Consider the following 19,055-nt stretch of genomic DNA (forward strand, 5'->3'; position numbering starts at 1 on the left):
CATAGTAAAGTGAGTTGTAATGATCATTAATTATTGTCTTGCCCCCAACTCCATCTCCTCCCTCAAGATATCCTCAACTACTGCAAGTTGTCTTTGAAAATGAATCTGTTCGAGGATAATCTACCTCTCAGACTTGTGGAGGAGGAAGGAATTTATGACCAGAGGAGAACTAGAGATCATTATTGATCACAAAATAGAAGATTTTGATTACATCAAACTAAAAAGTTTCTGTACAAATAATACTAATGCAAACAAGATTAGAAGGGAAGTAACAAATTGGGAAAATATTTTTAAAAACAAAGGTTCTGACAAAGGTCTCATTTCCAAAATATATAGAGAACTGACCATAATTTATAAGAAACCAAACCATTCTCCAATTGATAAATGGTCAAAGGATATGAACAGACAATTCTCAGAGGAAGAAATTGAAACTATATCCACTCACATGAAAGAGTGTTCCAAATCACTACTGATCAGAGAAATGCAAATTAAGACCACTCTGAGATACCACTACACACCTGTCAGATTGGCTAAGATGACAGGAACAAATAATGACAAATGTTGGAGGGGATGTGGGGAAATTGGGACACTAATACATTGCTGGTGGAGTTGTGAAAGAATCCAGCCATTCTGGAGAGCAATCTGGAATTATGCCCAAAAAGTTATCAAACTGTGCATACCCTTTGACCCAGCAGCGCTACTACTGGGATTATATCCCAAAGAAATACTAAAGAGCAGAAAGAGACATATATGTGCCAAAATGTTTGTGGCAGCTCTTTTTGTTGTAGCTAGAAACTGGAAGATGAATGGATGTCCATCAGTTGGAGAATGGTTGGGTAAATTGTGGTATATGAAGGTTATGGAATATTATTGCTCTGTAAGAAATGACCAGCAGGAGGAATACAGAGAGGGTTGGAGAGACTTAAATCAACTGATGCTGAGTGAAATGAGCAGAACCAGAAGATCACTGTATACTTCAACAACGATACTGTATGAGGATGTATTCTGATGGAAGTGGAAATCTTCAACATAAAGAAGATCCAACTCACTTCCAGTTGATCAATGATGGACAGAGGTAGCTGCACCCAGAGAAGAAACACTGGGAGGGGAATGTAAATTGTTAGCACTAATATCTGTCTGCCCAGGTTGCATGTACCTTCGGATTCTAATGTTTATTGTGCAACAAGAAAATGATATTCACACACATGTATTGTACTTAGACTATATTGTAACACATGTAAAATGTATGGTATTGCCTGTCGTCGGGGGGAGGGAATAAGGGAGGGGGGGTAATTTGGAAAAATGAATACAAGGGATAATATTATAAAACATATATATATATATAATAAAAAAAAATATTTAAAAAAAAAAAAAAAAAAAAAAAAAAAAAAAGAAAATGAATCTGTTCAAACACAAGCCCCAAGAGACAGAAATATAATTCTTCTACACTTTCAACTACAGATTCTTGTGAGATTTTCACCTATGGAGGCTGCAAAGGCAACAGAAACAACTTTTGTCACATAGGGAAAGTATAATAACAATTACAAAGAGTCAAGTAAGTATCCTAGTGTTTCTTGACTGGGCCTAGATTTCAAAATTGCTCAAGGCTAGAGGCTACCCCAGTGGGTTGAGTGGACTTGAGCAATTTGCTCTTGTAATAGTCTATCACATCCATACTCATTCCTTTCCTTGGTTCTCATCACCATTACTCCCCAACCAATACCAAAACTAAGGAGCCTGTCTCTTCCCTCTTCATTTCTAACCCTTCTCTAGGACATTTTGTAGGGCTAGAAGACCCACTTGGTTTTCAGAGAAGGTGGGGTGGGGCCCAGAAAAGAGATATACAACTTGTCCAAAATCACACATCAACATTAGAAGGGCCAAACCTAAGTCTCTTGCTTTCCAGTACAGTATATTCTATTATACCAGGCTTCCTCAGTTGCCCAGAGTGATAATGAATGGGGAGAAAGGAGTTATATCACTTCTCCTATATTGTTTCCTCATTTATGAAATACAATCTTTACAACATAGATCTCATAGAATTGTTAATAAAATATTTCATAAACCTTAAAACATTATAGAAATGTTATATGTTAAAAATGAATGAAGTTATTTATTAAGCATTCACTATGTGCTGTGGAAACTGATAATTTACTATTATTTAGGTTGAGATTGTCAGAATTTTCTTTTCACATACATGAATCTCCACTAGATTGTGAGCTCCAAAAGGCCAAGAATGGTTAGTCAATCAACAAACATTTATTAAACACTTAATGTTTTTCTTTTGCCTTACATTTGGAGTTGGAAGGGACCTTGGAGATCATCTGATGCATCCCCTTATTTTATAAAAAAAGAAACCAAAGCTCAGATTAAATGATTTGCTCAATACTGCACAATTTAGTAAGTAGCAAATTTGGGATTGATACCCAGGTCCTATAATAGAGGGAGATTCAACATTTGTTCCACGGTATCCCACTACTTTACCTCCACATTAAAAACAATCAAATAAAGCCAATTAATTAAAAGGACACAATACATTAAATCATCTTATCTCATAGTGAATGGAAGATTTAGGACTTTACAAATTGGAAGGGGGAGAAGGGACAGGCACAATACCTTGAAAGCAGAAAAAATGTCCCACACCCTCCAATTATCTATATTCAGCCAAAGGAATGTGGAAACAATAACTGACTAATCAGTACAGGGCCCAGATAAGACATATTAATTGCCTAAGATGTGCAACTGTGAGAAAATTCTTGAATCAATCCTTGAATCTGACTGGGTTTCTGGTCAGCACAACCAAAGTCCTTAGTTAAGGGTCTCTAAGCAGCAGGGAAGGATTGTCCAGTTTCCCAGTCATGCAAGGCTACGTTCAAACAGTACAATAAGGTTTTCTCCCAATTCCCACAATTAAATAAAGTTTTCTCACAAGAATTTGGACTAGATCCATAACTGAATAGAAAGGGAACTGAGCTAGCTCCAAAACTGAGTCACAAAATGAAGTCAATGTGGTTCACTTAATTCTCACAATTAGCTATTTGCTGTCCTAATCCCCTCATTTTTTCTCTCTACTATGTAGCAGGCATTGTGCTAAAGCTGGGTATACAAATGGGGATGTTTCCAGCTCTCAAGGAGTCATAGTCTAATGGGAAAGACTATGCAAAATGTCAGTCAGTTGACTACTTAAACCTATCCTGTCCTCCTGTGTCTCTTCTACTGTTCCTCCAAAATCATACAGCTCAAGGTTGCTCAAGTCTGCTAAAAAGCAGGAGTAAGGTATGGCCAAAGTAGAATTAATCCTGACTTGAGAACAAAACCCTAGGAGTCATTGCTTTGCCACTAAATTGTTACTCTACCTTGAATAAAATAAGACTCAATCATTGTTCTTCCAGCTCTATAAGTCTAGTCTCCTCAAAATCTGGCTCCATCAATCTTCTTTTGATCCCTCAAAAGAGGCCAAAGGAAAAATCGTCATACAGTAGAGAGGACCCTTGAGGAAAGCAGTTCAGGCTGAGAGCCAATAGAGTCTCACCCCTAATATAAATGACTCTGGCAATCATATCCCTACAGTGCACCTTTACACGTCTGTTACTGTGAAGACCACCAATATCCCCCCAATCCTTCTCTCCATCCAAGTCATCTCAGATTCCCATTCTCAGCCCCCATATCCAACTTGTTGCCAAAGCCTGTTGATTTCATCTTTGCATCATCTCCCAAATACCCCAATTTCTCTCCTCTGACATTATTGCTACTCTGGTACTCACACATGGATTATTATATCATCCTGGTGGGTTAACCTGTCTCAAGTTTCCTAACTCCAGTTTATCTTCCATTCAGCTTCCAAAATGATTTTCCTAAAGTACTGTCCGATCTTGTCACCCCCATGTTTATAAATTAGAATCCGTGGCTCCCTATTACTTCCAGGATCAAATACAAAATCTACTTATCATTCAAAGCCCCTCATAACCCAAGTCCTTTCTTCGCCCTTCTTCCTCTGCCTCCCTGACTTTTTCAGTGTTCTTACATATTATAACTTTCCAAGTATTATTGAATCTGATGACATGGACCTCTTCTATTCCCCAGCTCTGGGCATTTTTTCTGGCTGTCCTTCATGCCAAGAATACTCACCTTCCTCATCTCTCCTGGATTCCCCAGCTTCAAGTTCTCAATAAGTCTTTCCAAATCCCTCTGACAATTATTTCCTATTTGTCCTCCATACAGCTCGATATATATATATATAGAGAGAGAGAGTTTGCTTACTGTCTCCCCCATTAGACTGTGAAGTCTAGGGAGGGACTGTCTTACCTTTCTTTGGATCCCAGTACTTAGCATAGTGCCTAGCATATAGAAGGTATTTAATACATGCTTACTACTATCTAAATAAGGATCTTCTCTTCCTCTTCAATCACTCCCTTCTCAGGTGCCTATAATTGGTGTCTACTAGCTTTACAATAGGTCTCTGCAAAGCTAAAATGATCAACTATTTCTACCACTCAAAATTGGGTCACTGCCAAATGTTTATCTATGGTGGCTGTAGAGACAACATAAACAACTTTGAGAAGATCTCCTGTTTGAGGGCCTGCAAAAACCACAGAAAGTGACGTTGCTCGGGATAAGGAGTGATAGTACTGATGAGTGAAGATGGTGATGGTGATGGTACCATTCTTAGTGAAAAAGCTAGCAGACACTTTTAGGAAATAGCCTTACAAATGCTTTCTCTATAGCTCCTGCTCCATCTCTAGCCAATGAGGATTTACAAAACCCTAGGTAATGATTACCACCATGTAGAGACAAATAGGACTCATTTTCGTACTCCATTAGGAGCAAAGTTATAAGATGTACCAGCTAGAGTGCTGATTAGTTAGGGAAATTTATTAGTCCCCTCTCCCCAACTCCAGCAGGGTCAGAACATTCAGGATTAGGTTTAAGGCCAACTTAAACTTCAGGCCACAAGTGTGACTTAATGACTCCATTTCGGGACCCAAGGAAAAAATGCAAAACAGGGAGCAGACACTGGAATAAGTAGGAAGCAGAGCTGTGAGTCCCAGTCCTCACTCTCCAAATCCACCATGAAGCATTCCACCTGCCTACACTAGTAATAAAAAAAAACATTTCAGGCTGGAGTTGTCCTTAGAACCCAATTCTCCAAGGAGGCAGCTATGGGCATTGCTGCCTTCCCCCACCACTACCCTCTAAAGACAGTAAACGGTTTCCCTCTGGAGGAGCCCAGAAACAGGCAGTTCTTGACAAGACTCTAGGTGATGTGAGGGAGGCTAAAATTCTAGTCCCAGTTCTATCACAAACATGCTCTAGAATGCTGTTCCAGGTCTGTTAGATTCTTGTTTAAAAAAAAAAAGGGGAGAGATGCTTTCTAGTATTTCTTGTGAAAAGTGTTTTACAATTGTATTTGTTCAATCCTTGGGTTTGTCAGCAAGCTGAGACCCAAATATTTTACTTTAAATGGAATTTCTCTATCTCTTGCTGCTGGGGTTTGTTAGTAAAATATAGAAATGCTGATAATTTGTGTAGATTTATTTTATATCTTGCAACTTTGCTAAAGCTGTTTTCTCAAGTAGGTTTTTGATGATTTTCTAGGATTCTCTAAGTATGTCATCATACCATCTGCAAAGTGATAGTTTTATCCCCTCATTGTCTATTCTAATTTATTTTTTCTTTTATTCTTGCTAAAGCCAAGATTTGTAGTACAATACTGAATAATAGTGGTGATTATGAGCATCCTTGTTTCACCCTGATCTTATTGGGAATGCATCCAGCTTCTCTTCGTTACAAATAGTGCTTTCTGATGGTTTTAGATAAATGCTGCTTATTATTTTAAGGAAAAATCCCTTTGTCCTTATGTTCTTTGCTGTTTTTAATAGGACTGGGTACTGTATTTTGTCAAAATCTTTTTCTGTATTTACTGAGATTACCATATGACTTTTGTGGTTTTGATATTAGTATGGTCAATTATGACAAGTTTCCTGATATTGAATCAACCTCACGTTCCTGGTATAAATCCCACTTGATCATAGCATATTATCCTGGTAAGTTGTTGTAGTCTCTTTGCTAATCTAATATTTAAAAATTTTGACATTATATTCATTAAGCAGATTGTTTTAGCTCTTCTTAAAGTTTAGGTGTCAGTAGAAGGAATTTGGCAGGACTCCTTCTTTACCTATTTTTCCAAATAGCCTCCTAATTATTGCTTTAATTTTTTTCACTAGTGGTAAGTTCACCCTTTTCATTTTTGTCTAGTATTTTGTAAAGCCCTAAAATTATATGATCTGTTATGTTCATCCTTCATTCAAATTTAACAACAACACTGATTTAGAGCCTCTTCAGTTCCTGTCAACCCAGCAGGTTCTATTGTATTTTAAGTGAAACTCTTAACTCCCCCACTGTAAAAAACCTGGAACTTTAAAGCTGGAAAGAACCTTAGGGATCAGCTGGTTCAACCTCCTTCACCTCATGGAACAGAGACCCAGAGAAAGAAAATGACTGGTCTATAGACCCACAGTTCTCTGTAGCAAACAGGATCCTTCTCTCTCATAAAGGCTCCCTAAGCCAGAAACAAAACCATACTAAGTCAGGGTGGCAGCCATGCTTTATTCCAAACATCAGCTGCTCAGCAGCAAACAGGCTCCACCCACCTCACAATGTGATCAGGAAAGGCCAGTCCTGCTCCTCCCACTATTCCTTTGGCCAATCCTGGGGACACCAGGCATTTGTCTGACTCTGGATTCTTGGCAGGTTAGGTGATGGAGAATGAGAGGCCACCAGATAAAGATTTCAGAGACAGAGTATGCTCTGATATATGGAAAAGGGCAACGTCTTGAGAGAGCAAGAAGGATAAGGTGGGTCACACAGGGGGGACGCCTCTGATTCGGCGGATAATATTGGCCAACCACCTGACAAGCCTACTCCGTTTGGGCTCCTCGAGGTGGAAAGTACGAGTAAGAAGGTTGTAAAAGGAGCCATAACAGACAGCCACGACTGTGCAGGTGAGGCAGATGACGTTGTAGGGCATGCTGAAGTCTGGCGTAGGCAGGTTCACCAGCAGTGGCTCAGTGTAGAGTCTCACAAAATAACTGGAGCTGTCAGAAACAGGAAACCTGCCAGGGAGGGAAACAAAGAGGTTGGAGGGAGCCTGAGAAGTAAGCCCCTTCTTCACCTTCACATCCATGTCAGCACATTCCATAAAACCTTCAGATTTACAAAATGCTGTGCTCACAACAATCCCACCTTACCAACTGCACAGGTACCACAATCCTCAAATTTCAGACTCACAGCTAGGAAAGGATAAAACAGAGACATGAATCCACATCTCCTGATCTCACAGGCCAAAGGTCTCTTGTTTACACCATCTTACCCACCTACTGCCACCCAAAGCTATCAGTCAGGTAAACTGACTTTGGTCAATGAGAAACTATTTGGAAGAAAAATGGCTTTAATGAGACCATGTTTTTACTTCCAAAAAGCACTTGTGAAAAATGCCCCAATTATCTTTTCTGTTCCCAGTGAGCAGAGGGAGAGGCCTGAGGGAGGTGCTGTCCTTAGGTATATACTATAGATATGACATAAGAATATGCCATGTTGCAGTGCCATGGAGCTCTGGCTTGAGTGTCCAGGCTTAGGCTGGAATATTAGCTTTGTCCATTAATAATTACATGAGTTTGAGTTGGCCAATTCCCTTTTCTAGGCCTCAATTGTCTCAGTTGAAAAAAAAAAAAAAAAAAAGCCTATACTTGATGGTCCTTTAAAGTTCCTCCAAGCTCTTCAACGTGATGCTCTTCAATCCCTTTCAGCTCCAAAATTCAATGCAGTTCAATTCAGTACATTTTTATTAAAGTACCTATCAAATACTGGAGATTCCATGTGCTGAAAATGTCTTCCAGTCTTAACATAGAATGTTCCATGCTCTTAAGTTCTCTTTTAATTCTGCTATTCTGAGTTATTTACAGCAATGAAGGAATTACAACGTACTGTAGATATACTCTTATCTGATACAATGAGATTAGACTAGATGATGTCCAAGGTTTTTTCTACCTCAGGTTCCACCATCCTATGTCCCTTAAAACCACTCTATTAGGGAAATAGTCCAAACATAGCCTTTCCCATTTGAGAGATGAGTTAAGGGAGACTCAGGTGTTGCAGTCTCAGCACCTGAACCAGGACTCTGAGTCTACATTTACAAGGTTCTGTTCAGATTCAGTCAAGATTTTGTCACCTCTGCTTTGGGCCTGCTGTGGAGTTCGGCATCCTACCCAGGCCCCTCCCAATAGCACCCCAAACTGATGCTGCTCTTTATTCCATTTCAAACCACAGCTGAATTGTATGAGGTTACTCCAATGTATGTATCTCTAAAGGATGCTGAGTAAAGGACTAAAGGACCCCCACCTCCCAATAGCTCCTCCAGAAAAGAGATCTCAAATGGAGGCCCAGGTTGTCCAGATACTGCATATTCTGAAAGAGTACCAACGGAGGGGCTTAGGAGGGGGTTGCTGCCCCCAGGGGATAAAATTTTGACACTCACATTGTACTGAAGAGTGGGCTTTCTTCCCAGTTCGCTGGTTTAGCTCCCACCAGATTGGGCACCAGGGCACTCAGGACAGATGGGCTGCACACAAATAAAATGTGTTTCTGATCTTTTGGAACAAGCTTTAAAGAGGTTGAGTCTGGGAAAAATTGGGGAGGACGAGGACAATAAACAAAAGGCTTCCCAACATACCTCACATAGAAACCATGATTTGGGTCAGGTGTGTACTCAGTCCACTTGAGCAATGCACGTTCAAACTGGATAGAGACCTTGGTAACAGAATTGGCAGGAAGCTGAATAAGCATCTCCAAGAGGTGGGGGCGCAACCGGTCCTGTGCAGGTTGGTAATGAATATAACCTGGAGCAAGAGAGATTCATCAACTTCCCTCACCTGGTCTTGGAGGCTTACACCAACCCTTTTACAGGTGTCATCCTCATCTCTTGCCTCAAGACCCTGGCTTTTAGGGGGTAAGGCTGAAACAGTCTGGGCAGACAGAACAATGTTTTCAAAGATTAAAAATGTCGAGGACAGTCTATGGAGTTAAAACTTTCCAAGAGTGGAAAGGGCTGCTTCCTGAAACAATGAATTCTCCATCCCTACAAGTATTCCAGCAAAAGATAAATTTTTATTAGGAACAACACAGATGGACTCTCACATGGAAGGAAGGTTAAAAGTAAGTGAAACCCCTCAAAGCTTTGAGGTTCCAAGAAAGGGTCATGGAAAAGAAAGGGGTGTCAGGAGCCACAAGAGGCAGAGGATTGTTAGGCAAGGGGGTAGTTGGGGTTAGCTAGGATCCTTACTTGGCTTGTTCTCCTTGCCCTTGGTGGTGATGGCCAGTGTATGAACATAGAGCCGTAAGTACCAGGGCACTGTCTCCAACAACAGAACAGGAAAGGCTCGATACGGGTGTGTATTGTGCAGCACAGTGCTCAGCTCCCCCTTCTGCAGCCCGTAGCCACTCACATATCGTTGGGCATGCAGAAATGGAACTAGCTGAGACCCTGTGGGAAAGATGGAGAAGCAAAAGGGTCCACATGAACAGGTCATCAAATGAGGCTTCAATCAAAAAGGGGAAAATGATAATTTCTCACATTTTCTAACTCAACATTCTCCCCAAAGTTTGAAGCAGTGCAAAGAATTCAGAACTCAAGATCCTGAGGCCTAGGTTCCAGACCCAACTCTGTCACTAACTTGCTTTATGACCTCGGGTAACCATTCCCCTGCTTTGGGTGTAGATTTTTCATCTGCAAAATGAGGGAGCTGGATGGTTTGAGACAACACTTAATCTATCCTAGAATCCTAAAGCCAAGTTAAAAAAAAAGCCTCCAGATTAGTGCCATGAGGTTTTGATTGTAGCCTCAGGCCCTATCCCCTGCTAACAAGCTATGTGATCTCAGATAACTCCTTAATCTCTCTGGGAACCTAGAAATGGGAATAATAACCCATGCCCTTACTACCCACAAGAATGACTTGGTCTTGGAGAAAAACTGAGATAATAGACATAAAAAGAAAAAATGTGTATTTTCCCATGACTGTTGAGACAGACAAAAAAAAAAAAAAAATTACATTAACAAAAAGAAGACACGTTGCATTAATAGGAAAAGAGCTTTGACTGGATGTACAGTAAAGAGATGAGTTGAAATGTCAGATCTGACCCTTGGTCACTTAACCTCTTGAACTTCAGTAAGAGTATTGTAATAACTCCTTACAACTCCAATGTTATTAAGTTGTTGTATTTTATTCTCTCACCTTTTTAAAAAAATAGCTTTTTATTTACAAGATACATGCATGGGTAATTTTGCAGCATTGTTCCAATTTTTCCCCCTCTCCCCAGATGGCTACTCTCTCACCTTTTGAGGTCTCTATATCTTTCCCAGATTCCCCATAATAAGAGTCTCCAAGTCCCTCACCAATATCTTGGAACTGTTTCCACCTGAGCTGCAGATTGAGGCTTCGGGATCCACTGAATGTGGCAGGGTTAAGCAGGTCATAGACAGCATAGGTCCTCCGGTCTCCCAGGACAACTGCCTGGTATGTGGATGTTGGGGGTGGACTCACCTCGAGAGTCTCATTCTCCTAGGGGCATAAGAATAAAGGTAGGTAGATCAACAGTACCTCCAGAGGAAGGAAGGAAGACTATAGATATGAGATATGATGCATATCCAATGTATATCAGTTTCTTTCTTCTAAAACAGAGAGAAAAATACTCACTCCCTATTTCAAAGGATTGTTATAAAGAAAATATTCGATCAACCTTAAAGTGTTATGGAAATGTAAGCTTGAGCTATTTATTACCTGACTGTTTCTGGAGATATCAACATAGATATGACTCTGGGAAGCCAAAGGACAAGCCTCAGTGATGGTTCGAGAAAACATCCGAAAGAGTGACCAGTCTGCAGAGACAAATACAGAAAAGAGTTAAAGGAAGCTCTTGGATGGGTCCACACAGTGGGGGATAGGGTAGAAGTCAAGGATTGTTACCTTTCTTCCCCTGTCCTGTGGTAAAGGCATCAAACACAACTGTGAGGGTCTGCCTCAGCTCCCAGGAGACACTGACACAGTGGGCATCCTAAAAAATCATAAAATATTAAAGGGGACAGAAGCTGATGTAAGACTGGCAGTAGTAGCATTTCCCATCCCTACCCAATCTGGCTTTAGGCCTTTGCAGAATCATAAAAATCAATGGCTCATGAACTAAAAGAGATCTTAGAGATCCGCAAATCCAACCCCTTTATTTTACAGTTAAGAAAACCAAAGCCAGAGATGTTAAGTAACTTGTGCAGGATCAAAGTATCTGGGGCAGGGCTGAATCTATACTTTCCTTACTCCATGTCTAGAACTTTAACCTTTAACCTTTTTTTTTTTTAACATTTTGGCTTAGGTCAAAGCTTAAGAAAAATGACTAGTACCCAAAATGCCTCACATTACTGGTACATGGAAGAGCTCACTCCATCTTCAGTGGCTTACCCGGCACACAGGACGGATATGCACTGCCTGGGAGTGATAGCTGGTATGGAACAAGCGTTCGGCCTTAAGAAGCACGGAGAGGCCGGCCTGGGGAGCAAAAGAAAAGAAAGATTTGATATCCACATAGGGAATTTCTTGAGATACTACCTGGTAATGTGGAAGGTGTCTCTCCAGACACATTCACTGCTATCCCCAAAGGAGCCCAGTTCCTTGGTAATGGTGAGAGGTGAAGAGTGAGACTGAATACTTCCAAACCACTCATCTCACCTTGGAACTACACGGCAAGAGCTTTTTCCATGGAGTGAGGTTCTCAGTGCACACCACCTCTCGGGGAAGGACAGCATAACGCAGGAAGTGATGGTTGGTACCTACAAGAAGAAAGATCAGAACTCAGGGTCAGGATGGTCTCTGTCACTCATCCCAAAATTACTCTAGCCAAACTCTAGATGATTGGAGCTAATGTTCTTCCTACCTCCACCCTGCTTCTCTCAAACACTACTTCTACTTCTTTTCATCATCTCACATACTAACTGCCTACTACATGCAGAACTTTTTACCCAGCAAAGGGGAAACACAAAGTTTTAGATAAAACATGGTGCCTTCCTTCAAAGAGTTTATAGTAGTGAAATCAGTCATTAACATAAATAAGTATAACACATACTTTTATAAAATAAATGCACTTGAGGGATACAAAATAAAGAGTTATATGAAGCATTACCATTGTGAGATTTGCAGTAGGTTCCATTTCACTAAGTCTCAAGAGAAGACAAGGATTAATTAACTATTTTCTTCCTCTTAGAGTTTTTGTCAGGTAATACTAGAAATGAGAAAGCCACCCTGCCTTTAGGAGGGCAGAATATATTCTCTTTTCATCATCCTCTGGGGTTCAAATTTCCAACAAGAGGACCAGAGACCTTGGCAAATTCACTCTCCTCATAACAGTCTGGCTTGGCTTTGAAGTGCTATTTTATCCCTTCCATGAGTCGACATAACAACTGATATTTGATATATACAGTAAAGCACTCTACGTACATTATCTTATTTAAATGTCACAACAATCCTGAGTTAGTACTACAGATAGTAATTCTCATTTTTAGAGTTGAGGAAACTGAATAAAAGAAGCTAAATGACTTGTCTACAGTCACACAGTAAACATGAGACAGAATTGAACCCAACTCTCCAAGGACCCAAATCTAGCACTATTTCCAGTCAATCCCCAAGGAGATTCCTGACTGTGTCACTTAACTACGGTAATGATCATTGCCCAGTTACTTTCTTTTTCTAGGTCACGATCTCAATACAAGGGAGTTGAACTAGATGCTCTTTAAAATTTCTTCCAACACCAAAATTTTAGGATCCTATAAGGAAAAGTAAAAGAATGTGGATTGAGTAACAGAACTGTAAAATTCATAGCTAGAAAGGATCTTAAAAATTATGATCTAGTGCAGGGATTCTTAAACCTTCTTGAGGATTCTTAATCTTTTAGGTGTCATGGACTTTTCTGGGCAGTCTGGGGAAGTTAAGGACTTCTCAGAATAACATTTTAAAATTCACAAAATAAAATACAAAGAATTACAATGAAAACCAATTACACTGAAATATAATTATCAAAATGTCATTTTAAAAAAACACATCCTGGACCCCAGGTTAAGAACTCTTATTCGTAAGATCAGAGATTCGTAGTTGGAAGGGGCTTTATAAGATCCATCTAGTATGACACTTTCATCTTGTACCTGAGGAAAATGGTTTAGAGCAAATTAGTGACTTGTCCAAGAACATCGGGGCAAGTGGTAGAGTTAGGTCTGAAGCCTCTGGCTCCAAATCTGGTGCTCAGCCTACAGTTTCACATTGAGGGTTTCTGGGACTATCTCACCATTGGCCAGCCCCAAGGGTTTGAAGGAAGCAGTAGGAGTGACAGTATTGGTGGAATCAATGAAGTTGAGAGAGGCGCAGAAGATCCCTGAGAGGATGTTACTGAGCTCCTTCCAGGATTTATCAACACTAGACAGAAAAGAAGGGGAAAATATCCTAATTCAGTCTTGGGACTGCTTCCATGCGTCTTACACACAGATCTGGCTCCCAGAGTGAAATTAGGGAAAAGTGTAGCAAAAAAATTAAACAAAACAATCCAACCCCAAATCACAGAGACTAGTCACCAAGGCAAAAACGACAAAATGCTTCACAGCCCAATCTCTTTGTTCTCCCCCTCCTCCTGTAACTCCAACTCCTCGAAAGATCCCCTCCCCTCTGACTAGTCCTCTCCTGGTCATCATCATTATTATTACCAAAGATAACTCAAATTTAAATGACTGTGGGGTTTTTTTATTGAGATACAGGCTACAAGTGTGTGATGTACTACAGAGGAGAAAACTGAGACTCCTGAAACCTAAATGATTTAGGATCCCAGGATTTAGAGATGAAAGGGAACTTGGAGAGCATCTGGTTCATCCCCTGCATTTTACAAATGAGGAAACAATAGTGGGAAGGGCAAACTAAAGGACAGAAAAGAGAGAAAGAAAATGGGAGAGAGAGAAAATGAAAACTAGAAGTGAGAAAAAAAAAGCTAGGCAGATAACAAGGTTCAGTAGATTTTGAGTTAGAATTAAGAGGTTAGGGCTTCCTGGAAACCTACTTTGGGCTTTTCCATCTTTTAGTTACCACCCTACAAAATGTCCTGTCCCTTTCACGTAACTTTTTTTTTTTTTTTTTGGCAAATCGCTGCGTGGGGGCTGGGCGGGAGGACCCTGGAGGCACCTGATGCACTCCTCCTTGAGCAGGTGGGGGAGCCTCTCCCCTCCTCTGTGCCTAACAGCGTGCAGACACAGGTACTTACTCCGCCACGGAATCCTGGAACCAGACCCAGAGCTCGGCCCCCGCGGGGGCCTGCAGGAAGGGCTGGCCCCAGAACCGAGTCCTCCAGAAGCCCTGAGTGAGGGACAGGTGGAGCTCCTGCACGGAGTACTTGGAGATCAGCTGCCCCAAAACCTTGGGGAAGAGTCTGTAATGAGAAACTGAGAGGGAAAGAGATGAGTGATGAGACCCCTGTGGGAAGGAGGACTGGACCAACCCTGCCCCCACTCCTCTTGTCACTGCCCCAAAAGGGAGGGCTGACAGTGACAAGAGGTACGGAGTTCGAGCCCCCTGCTCGCCCTCACCCCCCAAGTGGTCTGGGAGCACGCACCAACCCCATACCTGTCCCAGAGTCCGATTCTTACTCAGAGCCCACCTCTGGAAAAACCCTAGTCTCAATTCTATCCCCAATACCTCGCCTGGTCTCCCAACTCCTCCTCCTGACATGGCACTTCCTCCACTGCCATCATTCAAGATGAGGTATGTCCTACACTAAGCGTCCCACTCACCCTCACCCCATGACTTCCTACATCTCCAGGGCAGAGGTCCCCGTTTCCTCCCAAACCACCGAAGCCCCGCCCTGATAGCCCAAAGGCCCCGCCCCTAAGTCTTTCCCCGCGTACTCTTAACGAAGCAAAACCCCTCCTCCCGCCAAGCCCCGCCCCCGGCCTGAGCTCCGCCTCTTCTTCGTAAACCTGAAGGCAGGCCACCCTAAGGAATTACTCGGCCGTCTCTCACCTCCCTCCAGCTGCAGCTCCGAATCCCAGCGCGTGCCGAACTGAAACGTAGCCGACACGTCCCCGGAGGGGAGCGGGGTGAGGACTAGCTCCTCCCGCAGGCTGTCCCGTTCCGGTTCGGCCCTGCTCTGGCCGCCCGACCCCAGGAGCAGCGCCAGCAGCAGGTGCAGCACGAGCGGCGCCGCCATGGCCACAGCCGCGGCCGCCTCCGCCGTGGCCGCCCGCAGAACCCGCCCCTAAGGCCCTCTGCCCAATAGCGAGAATGAATGGCGGCGACTTCCGGGAGAGCGGCGGGCCCCCGGATTGGGTTACCACGGCGACGCCTGGCTGGAGGTGAGGCGCGCTTCGCCTCGCGGAGGCTGCCGGGAGAGGGGAAACTGCAAGAGGAATCCTTTCTCGCTGGGGCGCCTGTGTCTTTGTTCAGAGTTTGTACTTTTGTACTTAGAGCTCCCCGTTTTCTCTGGGCCCCTGTTTACTTTCCTATAAAATCCCCAACTTTTTAAAAAAATAAAACATGAAGACCTCCCTTTTTTTTTTAACAAAAATTTCCCCTCACCCTGAATAGAGCATGTTACTATCCCTCTCCTCAAACTGTCATCTTGAATCCCCCTTTCTACTAGCTCCTCTGTGGAAGCCCGCCTCGTACCTCCGCCCCTCCTCCTCGCCCTCGTCACTAACGCTTCACCTTCACACTTCTGACCTCACCACCAATCCCCCAACCCCAACGGGCATGCGCCAGGCGCCTCGGCGGGTCACTTAAGAATAGAATGAAACAAAAAAGTGCAAAAGAGTTCACTTTCTAACAAGGAAAAAAAGAACTTCTAGGGGACGTGTGGTGCGGGTATGTACAGGTATAGACATTTACATATATACTAATATACAAGCTGGAGAGATACAGCACTTTGCGGGGTCAGGAGCGGTTTAATGCACCAGAGGTCAAGCGCTACCTGTGGAAGAGATTCCGGCGGAAAGGAGGAAGGCGTGCGTTCCAGAAATGGGTGGTGGCTGGTTAGTGCAAAGGCGGGGAGATGAGAAACGAGTTTTGTGAGGAACTGAGAGAAGCCGTTGTGAGTGGCTCACCGTGGGAATATCTAGTAGAATTTCTAGTTTGAGTATGACTTTAAACGCTACAGGAGAATTTATAGTTTAACCTACAGGTATTAGGAGGAAGCTCCTGGAGCTGATTGATAGAGCAGTGGTGAGGTCAGATCCTCTTAAGGAAAATCAGTTCCGGCAGTAGTGTATATAAGGTCTCAAAAGGAGTAGTGACAGACTTGGGGCCTGTTATAAAAAGCCGTTACAATAACCTGGGCTAGCATTTATATGGTGCTTTTTAGGGTTGCAAAGCACTTTACAATTTTTATCCTAACAACCATTTGAGTTTATAGATAAGAAAACTGAAGCTGACTACCCTGGGTCACAGAATTTTAATGCGCATTTCCCGAACTCTGAGTCCAGCATTCTGTAGTATCCCTAAGCTGCCTCTACTAAGTTAGTAATTGTATCAGTAAAGAATTTGGGTTGGATAGAAGAAAAGGAAATAGGAACAGCACAATTTGGCAACTGATTTTGTGTGTGAGCCAAGGAGACTGGAAGAGGGGAAGTTTTGGAAGAAACATCATTAGCTGGATTTTGAACAATACTGAGTTTAAGATAAGATCCAGTTTGAAATATCCAATAGGCAATTGATGATGTAAGCCTAGGGGAAAGACTCTATGTGTGGCCCAGAGATGCCAAAGAAAAAAAGTCCTCTCCAAAGTCAATAGTCTTTTTTTTTTTTTTAATTATTTTTGTTTAATGAGGTTCTAGTATATTGCAGATCTCAGCTTGCTAAGATATTGACTGAATGGAGAAGCCTAGGGAGCAACTTCTAGAAGCACTGTGGTGATGTATAGGAAAGTGCCTTGGACAGATTATAATTGGTTATAGTTGGCCTACCATGTGGTTGGGAGTCACCTTTCTCTTTCCAGCCACATAGCTAGAATTGTTATCTTCAAATTCCAGCTCCAACTCTCTTGGCTACATTTGAATCAGCATCCTCTAAAAAACATATGGTAAAAAGCCATATGGCCTTCCCCAAATGGTGCTTTCTTGACTTTTTCATTCATTCTTTTCCATGCTAGATGCAGAGAATGGAGTCTACAACCTTTGAGAGTTTCAAACTCCAGGAGAACAAGCCACAGGGAGTACAAGGAATCCAGATCAAATTTTGCAACAATTCAGCATCAATGCTGCAGTAAGCAAGGGATTATTCAGGACTCCATCCAGCCCAGCAAAAGGACTCCTTGGGCAGTGACGGCCACTTTTGGCTGTGAACTTGGTGGGATCAATGCTATGTAGGGACTGAACTCAATTTTGAACCTAATTTCCATTTCTTTCTCTTCTCCACCCCCTCCCCTAAAATGATATAATGGGAATTATGACCCATGCATGATGTTGGGAGAAATGTTTTTACATTTGTTCTTGTTATATCTTTGAGATAAATATCCCTTTGTAAAAGCTATGTGTTACTAAGTGGTTAAGGGCTAGTCACTGTCCTCCTAATAAATGGGGAAATAGCTAGTGCGAGTTTGAACCCATAGCAAGAGAAAGAGACATCTGAGGAGAAAATATAAACTGGCCCTGAGTAGAGCCAGAGCTTGTTTGTTGCTTTTGTTATTCAGAACTTGACAGACATTAACAAAAATGAATATTTTTATATGAAAATGTACACGGTGCATAGTACAGATATTCTCTGCATGGTTTGGGTTCACTGTATGAGAATTTTGGAGCAGTTTTTGGTTGTGAAGTCAATTGCTGAGGAGACTTGATGTTTTAATGTGATTTGATAGACCCTTAGTGTCCTTTGGTTGTCACCCACTCCCCACAAGAGTTTTTTTTGGGGGGGGAGGGGAGATGGCACTACACCTATTAGAAGAATTCAGTGTTCAGCTGGTATTTTCTGGTTTGCAGCTCTCCATGTGGTAAAACATGATTTCAGTGAGGGGCCCTCCTTTACCTTGTTATTAGGATAATCCCATCCACATAGCAATTGATACCAGGTACCACAACTGCACAAGCAGGAATCTGACTGCCATTTTCTCTTCAATGTTGTTTCTTCCTGATTTTAAAGACTGAGAAAACCAGATGGATTTGTCCAAAAGACCTTGACAATTTGAAAGTCCTACTCATCTGGGAGTTGTCAGCAGCATGTCCTCCCAAGCCCCACTTCCCAGTGATGGTGTCTCATGACAGGATAAATTTCTGCATTGGGGAAGGCAGCCACCAAGAGGTCCCAGCTGAAGTGAATGAAAATACAGCTAGGTTGTGATTAATGCACATTGTAAAATGGTACCAGGTCTCATTTAATGCTGTAATTCAATTAATATGACAAGTGTGAATTAGTCAATTTGCACTTTCCTATTATTGGATATGGATATAATATGCTGCTATATACCATATTACCAACAGTTGTGTTAATTTTTTAAAATATATTAACAAAAAGAACAAAAGGAAGAATGCTTCAGATGGAAATAATGCCAGCATCAAAAGGAAGGAGCTTGCTATTACATTGGAACAAAATTTTGATGTAACTGAACAACATGAACTTGATCATAGTAACTTTAAAATAGGACAAGATGTCTGGATGCCTCAATCTATAGTACAAAATATTATAAAATACACAGGCAAAATAAAAGAAAAAGGCAAATCTGTGTCAACTTTTTGTGGTTTGCAAACAGCTATGAGGAATAGAAGTGTTAGAACTTTAGAAATGGAATATCTTTTAGCTGTAAGTATTGAAGATTGCAATAAAAAACACCTTAGCAGAACAGCCATTCAGACAAAAGCTTCAAATATATTTAAGGCAGGGAAAGAAAGTAGAAATGAAGTGGCTAGTAAAGAAACTCATATTGCAAGCATTGGTCCTTGCTTGAGTTCAGGGGCAGCTGGTTATGTAGTGGATAGAGCACCAGCCCTGAAGTTG

General features: G+C 41.9%; 1 protein-coding gene and 1 long non-coding RNA gene across 5 annotated transcripts; one reads left to right on the forward strand and one right to left on the reverse strand.

The window, feature by feature from the left end:
- Nucleotides 1–6,586: 6,586 nt before the first annotated feature.
- On the reverse strand, nucleotides 6,587–15,345 carry PIGT (phosphatidylinositol glycan anchor biosynthesis class T). 2 transcript variants are annotated; one of them, XR_012486219.1, is made up of 12 exons: nucleotides 15,093–15,308; nucleotides 14,338–14,515; nucleotides 13,378–13,505; nucleotides 11,772–11,872; nucleotides 11,505–11,591; nucleotides 11,019–11,106; nucleotides 10,833–10,930; nucleotides 10,448–10,613; nucleotides 9,338–9,538; nucleotides 8,703–8,894; nucleotides 8,534–8,640; nucleotides 6,587–7,112 (listed from the first exon to the last, which is right to left on the reverse strand). XR_012486219.1 is itself a non-coding variant. In XM_074288478.1 (12 exons), the coding sequence occupies exons 1-12, from the start codon at nucleotides 15,277–15,279 to the stop codon at nucleotides 6,860–6,862; spliced, it is 1,737 nt and encodes a 578-aa protein (XP_074144579.1). In that variant the 5' UTR covers nucleotides 15,280–15,345; the 3' UTR covers nucleotides 6,587–6,859. The 2 variants fall into 2 exon arrangements, 1 of the variants encoding a protein (XP_074144579.1); XM_074288478.1 differs by having other exon boundaries at nucleotides 8,534–8,617; nucleotides 8,729–8,894; nucleotides 15,093–15,345.
- LOC141555521 (uncharacterized) lies at nucleotides 15,290–18,773 on the forward strand. Of its 3 annotated transcripts, none has more exons than XR_012486222.1 (2): nucleotides 15,290–15,424; nucleotides 17,215–18,773. It is a non-coding gene; the product is annotated as an uncharacterized LOC141555521 (long non-coding RNA). The 3 variants fall into 3 exon arrangements; XR_012486221.1 differs by lacking the exon at nucleotides 15,290–15,424 and adding an exon at nucleotides 15,802–15,932; XR_012486220.1 differs by lacking the exon at nucleotides 15,290–15,424 and adding an exon at nucleotides 15,813–15,942.
- Nucleotides 18,774–19,055: the final 282 nt, after the last annotated feature.

This window comes from Sminthopsis crassicaudata, chromosome 2, assembly GCF_048593235.1.
Source record: "Sminthopsis crassicaudata isolate SCR6 chromosome 2, ASM4859323v1, whole genome shotgun sequence".
NCBI classification, from domain to species: domain Eukaryota; kingdom Metazoa; phylum Chordata; class Mammalia; order Dasyuromorphia; family Dasyuridae; genus Sminthopsis; species Sminthopsis crassicaudata.

Excerpts from the sequence above, each read along its gene's own strand:
- PIGT (XM_074288478.1), bottom strand. The coding sequence starts at position 15,279 with ATGGCGGCGCCGCTCGTGCTGCACCTGCTGCTGGCGCTGCTCCTGGGG. Across the intron at positions 14,516-15,092 it reads GGAGCTGCAGCTGGAGGGAG|TTTCTCATTACAGACTCTTC; the intron begins GTGAGAGACGGC and ends TTTCCCTCTCAG. Across the intron at positions 7,113-8,533 it reads AGCCCACTCTTCAGTACAAT|GTTTCCTGTTTCTGACAGCT; the intron begins GTGAGTGTCAAA and ends CCTCCCTGGCAG.